Source organism: Gekko japonicus, unplaced genomic scaffold, assembly GCF_001447785.1.
Source record: "Gekko japonicus isolate JY-2015 unplaced genomic scaffold, Gekko_japonicus_V1.1 scaffold2812, whole genome shotgun sequence".
Lineage (NCBI taxonomy): Eukaryota > Metazoa > Chordata > Lepidosauria > Squamata > Gekkonidae > Gekko > Gekko japonicus.
The window spans coordinates 34,169-39,894 of record NW_015168129.1 but is presented as its reverse complement, the minus strand read 5'-3'; the positions used below and the strand labels follow the sequence as shown (position 1 = coordinate 39,894).

General features: G+C 48.7%; 1 protein-coding gene across 1 annotated transcript in view; it reads right to left on the bottom strand.

Moving 5' to 3' along the window:
- The window catches only part of STKLD1 (serine/threonine kinase-like domain containing 1), a 43,683-nt gene that overhangs the window by 20,622 nt on the left and 17,335 nt on the right, over window positions 1-5,726 (bottom strand). Inside the window, exon 7 of the mRNA XM_015414905.1 lies at window positions 2,237-2,367. Coding sequence (XP_015270391.1) covers window positions 2,237-2,367 — 131 coding nt within the window. The remainder of the gene's footprint in view (window positions 1-2,236; window positions 2,368-5,726) is intronic.

Here is a 5,726-nt window from a genome sequence, read left to right as displayed (position 1 = left end):
AGCGTTGCCGGACTGTGTCCGTAGCCCAGAAGGTCTGATTTATTCTGGGGACAAACTGTATGTGCCTATTTCAATGAGGAGGGAAGTGATGGATTCTGCTCATGGTTCCAGACTGGCAGGACATTGGAGTTTTGTTAAATCACTGCAACTCATCCGCAGACAGTTTTGGTGGCCACACATGCGCAAAGACCTATTGACTTTTGTTCGATCCTGTCAGACCTGTGCCTTAACTAAACCCAGGGGGGGCAAGCCTCCCGGTCTTCTGCAACCACTCCCTACTCCATCGAGGCCTTGGGAAGTGGTGTCCATGGACTTTATTACTGACCTCCCTGCGAGCAAAGGGAACACTGTTATTTGGGTGGTTGTTGATTTATTTTCTAAGCAGGCTCATTTTGTGCCTTTTCCTTCCTTGCCTACAGCTCAGAGGTTGGCGAAATCGTTTATGTCTCACGTGGTGAAAATTCATCAATTACCTGCTAAATTAATTTCTGACAGGGGGACCCAATTTGTTTCTAAGTTTTGGAGGGAACTTCTTTCCATTTTAGGGGTGGAACAAGGGCTCAGCAGCGCGTATCATCCTGAGACTGACGGACAAACAGAACGAGTTAATCAGACCCTGGAGCAATATCTTCGTTGTTTTACTAATTATCAACAAAATGATTGGTGTGAATTGTTGCCTCTTGCTGAATATTGTTATAACAATACTGTCCATAGCTCCACGGGCATGTCTCCTTATAAAGCTGTTTCTGGTTACGACAGCCCCCCCTCCCTTTCCTGGAGGGGATGGGCCAACGTCCTGTGGGGGATGCTGATACATGGTGTATGTCCTTGCAAAATGCATGGCCTCTGCTATGCCAAACGCTTGACGCAGCCAAGGCTGCTTACAAGACCCAGGCAGACAAGGGTAGGGTGGTGGGGTTTGATCTGAAACCTGGGGATCTTGTGTATGTCTCGACCAAGAACATTAAGATGCTGCGACCTAGCAGGAAATTGGGGTGGAAGTTCATTGGTCCATTCAAAGTGCGTAAAGTCATAAATAATGTGGCGGTTGATGTTGTTTTGCCTAAGAATTTACGTGCTCTGCATTCTGTTTTTCACATGAGCCTGTTGAAGAAGGATCCTGGCCCGTCTCCCTGGAGACCAGCAGTTACTCCTCCTCCACCTGTCATTTTGGAAGGGGATGAACATTTTGAGATCGCTGATATCCTTGATTGTAAATTGAAACGTGGTAAACTCTGGTACCTTATCGAATGGGTTGATTTCGGTCCCCAGCACCGCGAATGGGTGGAAGAAGGGGATATTCGGGCCCCTTACCTGATCCGTAGTTTCCACAAGAGGTTCCCGGACAAACCGGGAGGTCTCCCGCCCAGCCCGGGAGATCTCCCGCCCGGCCCGGGAGGTGTGTTTTAAGTGTATTTTAAGGGGGGCAGTATGTCAGCAAGCTGCCATTCTGTTTTCTGTGACCTCTGTGTACATATCCTTACCCTGTTGCACCCGGCTTGTTTATACTATCCTGCTTCTGTGCTGGAATGCCTAAGATAACTACTGGTGGATGTGTGGGGGAGAAGATGCTGTAATGCTTGCCTATTGCTATCTCATGAGAACTGCACCTGTGTTTTGTCTGATGTTCTGCCTGGTTCCCATGGACTGGGCGCGCAACCGTTTCATTAGCCCGCCAGCGGGAATATTATTCATTGGATATGTATCTGTTTGAATTTCCTTTATTATGCTCGCCCTAACTGTGTATCCCCAGTTCTAACAAAGAACGTGTTTGAGTATGTCTTCAACGCTTTGAAATAAATTTTGCTTTTCTTGAAAACGTGGATTTATTCTCGATGCTTGGGGATCCAACAGGGAGGGACCTCAGCATGGTGCAATGAATTAAACTTTGTTGTCCTAAAGGTGCCACTAGACTCAAACTTTGCTCTGCTGCTTCAGACCAACATGGTGACCCATTTGAATTCAACTAAGTACTAAGTCCCAGACAGCTTCTTGCAGCCAGGTTCCTGTGATCCATCTTGGCCCAATCCAGCCAGCCAGCCAGCCAGTGCCTTCCTCCCCAATGGGCAAAGTACAGGATGGGACACTATGCCTGAAACAGAAGGTACACCTCAACTGCCTGGGAGCTGAATGCAGCAAACAAACTATCTCTACATTGTATACTGCATCTCCTCATATTTTCAAGACAACCAAAAACCTGCATTCCAGAGACAGGTTACCTGTGTTCTGTTCTTACCTAGAACAGTATGGATTCCGCTTCTACGAATTACCTCGATTATTCCTGTAGGAAGAGGCTTCTTCACTTTGATTAGGGGAGATCCGGCCAGAATCAAACATTCTTTAACAAATGGATCAATAACCAGCTCCCTAAAAAGTGAAAGAGAATCAGGTGATTTAGTTGATGTCATAAACCATAAGCTTAGGTGAGAAGGCAGCTTAAAATATAAAGAAATACAATTCTGGCAGGAGAGAAATCTGTCCCCTGTTTCTCTAAGCAGAAGCATTCATTTTAAAGACTCCTGACTTTTCTTTGAAAACATAATCCATTATGCTCTCTTTTTAGAAAAGTGTATCTGGGCAGGACATAAAGCACACACAAAGACAAATATAACTGTAAAGTGGAAGCCAGTGTAGTTTCCTTATAGAAGGCATGTCTAATATTTAATTGCCATATTATAGAGGCTCCTGTGAAAAACCGGTTGCTTACTTGTAACTGATGATCCTCGAGTGGTCATCTGTGCATTCACACCCATGGGATCTAGTGCGCATGCGCTGGATCGATCGGCATTGTAGCAAGCTCTTTAACGGATTTTCGCGCCCAGTCCCCCGGGCATGCGCAGGAACCCCACCGCGCATGCCCAGAGGGGAGGGCGCGGACATCCCGCCAGTTCCTTCGAACCACCGCAAATCAACCTCTATTGAAAATGTAGAAGCTGACAGCAGCGGGGAAGGGGGGCGGGTGGTGTGAATGCACAGATGACCACTCGAAGATCATCAGTTACAGGTGTTTATCTTCCACGTGGTCTCTGTGCTTCACACCCATGGGAGATTAGCGAGCAGTGGCCTACCTGGAGGAGGGTGCTGGCAGGTCCTTACTGCGTAGCCGAGGATAGAATGTGACGTCCCATGTTGGTATTAGAGTTCTTACGCACGTCCAGGGCGTAATGCCTCATGAAGGTGTTAGGCGTGGCCCAGGTAGCAGCCTTGCAGATGTCCGTCAGGGGCACTCCTTGGAGGAAGCCAGTGGAAGCCGCAACAGCCCGGGTTGAATGGGTCTTGATGGGGCCAGGCAACGGCTGCTTTGCAATCAAGTAGCAGAGGTGGATGAGACCCGCAATCCACTTTGAGAGGCGTTGAGCCGTGATGCGAGTCCCCAGCCTTGCTGGTGCGTAAAGGACTAGAGGAAGATCCCAGGGAGCGACAGGAGTCTTGACAGGAGGGTAGAGGTGTAACAAATCTTTTAAAAAATGTTTCAAAAGCGGATGTGAAAACATGGTGCATCCGTCAACTTGAATATGGTAGGCCGAAATTGCGGCCAAATAAACTTTTAACTATAAATGGGAAAGTCCCGAGTCAACTAGGGACAGGAGGAATTGGAAAACTTTCTCGAGGCCTGCAGAGGAGGCTCGAGGGGCCTCATCACCTAGGGAAGAACAGAATCGTTGCCATTTATAATGGTAGGACCTTTGCGTAGCAGGTTTCCTGGCCTTCAATAGAACATTGGCTACGTGGGTCGAAAAACCTTTGACGGTATTCTCCACGCTGTCAATTTCAAGTGTGGTACATCATGATGTAGGAGAGGGGAGTCCGACAAGAAGAGGAGGTCCTGTACCGGAGGGAATTGATGGTACATTCCCCTTGACAACTCGAGGACTGTGGAGAACCATGGTTGTCTCAGCCACCATGGTGTTATCAACAAGCAGTCCGCTCCGTCTCGGATGATCTTGCGTACCTCTCTCAGAAGTAGGGGTAAAGGAGGGAAAAGGTACAGAAGGCCTGAGGACCAGGGAAGAAGGAGACCGTCTCCGAGCAATTGTGAGTTCCTGCTGCCTCGACTGCAGAACAGGGGACATATTTTGTTGGCTCTGGTGGTGAAAACATCGACTGGGGGAGATCCCCACCTGCGGAAGAGTGGAAAAAGATAGAACGGGTTCATCTCCCACTCGTGAAGACTGAGCCTTGCTCAACTTAAATGATCTGCCTGCACATTCAGGTGACCTGGGATGTGTGTGGCTACCAAAAAAATGTCGTGAGCGATGCAAAAGTCCCATAACTGAATGGCGAGGTTGCAGAGACGTGGGGAGACCGTGCCTATATTGTTTGTTTATATAACTGAGTGCAGTGGTATTGTCCGTGAGGACCGTAATACATTTCCCTTTGATTATTGGTAGGAAACTCGTGACCACGAACTGAATTGCGAGCAGTTCCAGGAAGTTTATGTGTCAACCTTGCTCGTGGGTGTTCCACTTCCTCCCGACGCACAGACCCATCATGTGTGCACCCCATCCCGACAGGGAAGCATCTGTGGTCAAGGTGATTTGGGGTGACGGAGGGTGGGAGGGTGCTCCCTGGAAGATATTGGAAGGGACCGTCCACCAAAGTAACGAGTCTCGTATGTTGGGGGGGGGGATAGGACGACAGTGTGAGCGTTGTTCGCTGGGTTGTAATTCTGGATGAACCACAGTTGTAAACGACGCATCTTCAGTTTAGCAAAGACGAGAACCGATGTAGTTGCAGCCTTTGGATTTGGAAGGCAGTGACAGAAAGGTGGGTACAGACGACGGTGGCTAAGGAAATGATGTCTGCTGCTCTGTCTTAAGGCAGGTAAGCCATGCATGTCGTGGAGTCTAGTGTAGCGCCGATGTACTTTATTCTTTGGACTGGACTCAATTGAGACTTTTCTCGATTGACTTGTAGGGCCAGATCTTTTAGTAGTGCCAGTGTCTCAGTGATGTTTGAGACCAGGGCGTTCTGGGAAGGCGCTACCAAAAGCCAATGGTCGATAGAGGGGTAAATGGAGATACCCCGGAGACGAAGGAAAGCCGCAACCACAATCATAGTCTTTTTGAAGACTCTTGGGGCGCTGGACAGGCCGAATGGCAGGGCTGCATACTGGTAATGCTGTTGACCAATCACGAAGCATAGGTAGTGGCGGTGGGAGGGGTGGATGGTGAGGTGGAAGTATGCGTCTTGGAGGTCGAGGGTGACCATCCTGACGTGTTTCCGTAGGAGTGGCATAATCTGCTGTAAGGACACCATGTGGAAGTGATGGTAGGTTACAAAACAGTTCAGTGCCCTTAGACCTAAAATGGGTCGAACGCCTCCATCTCTCTTCAGGACTGTGAAGTATTGGGTATAAAATCCCGTCCCGTGGAGTTGTGGTGGTACCTGTTCGATGGCTCCCTTCTGCAGAAGGACGGACACCTCTTCCAGGAGAGGTGGGGATGGGGGTGTGGAGACGACGACAGGAGTAATGGAGTTCTGGTGGAATTGGTGTCGTGCAATGCGTGTGGACTACCACACCTCAGTCACGTTTGCACTCTCAGCAGTCTTTCACTCACCAGAGGCTTCCAATAGTAAACCACACTTACTCAGTCCAGTGGTAACTATATACAGGAATTTATTTACAGTATTTACAGCTCTCCAACAAAGTGCTTCGCTAGACTCCATCCACCATCAAGGGGAAATATACAGTGGTACATTGCTACTTATATACACATGACCAG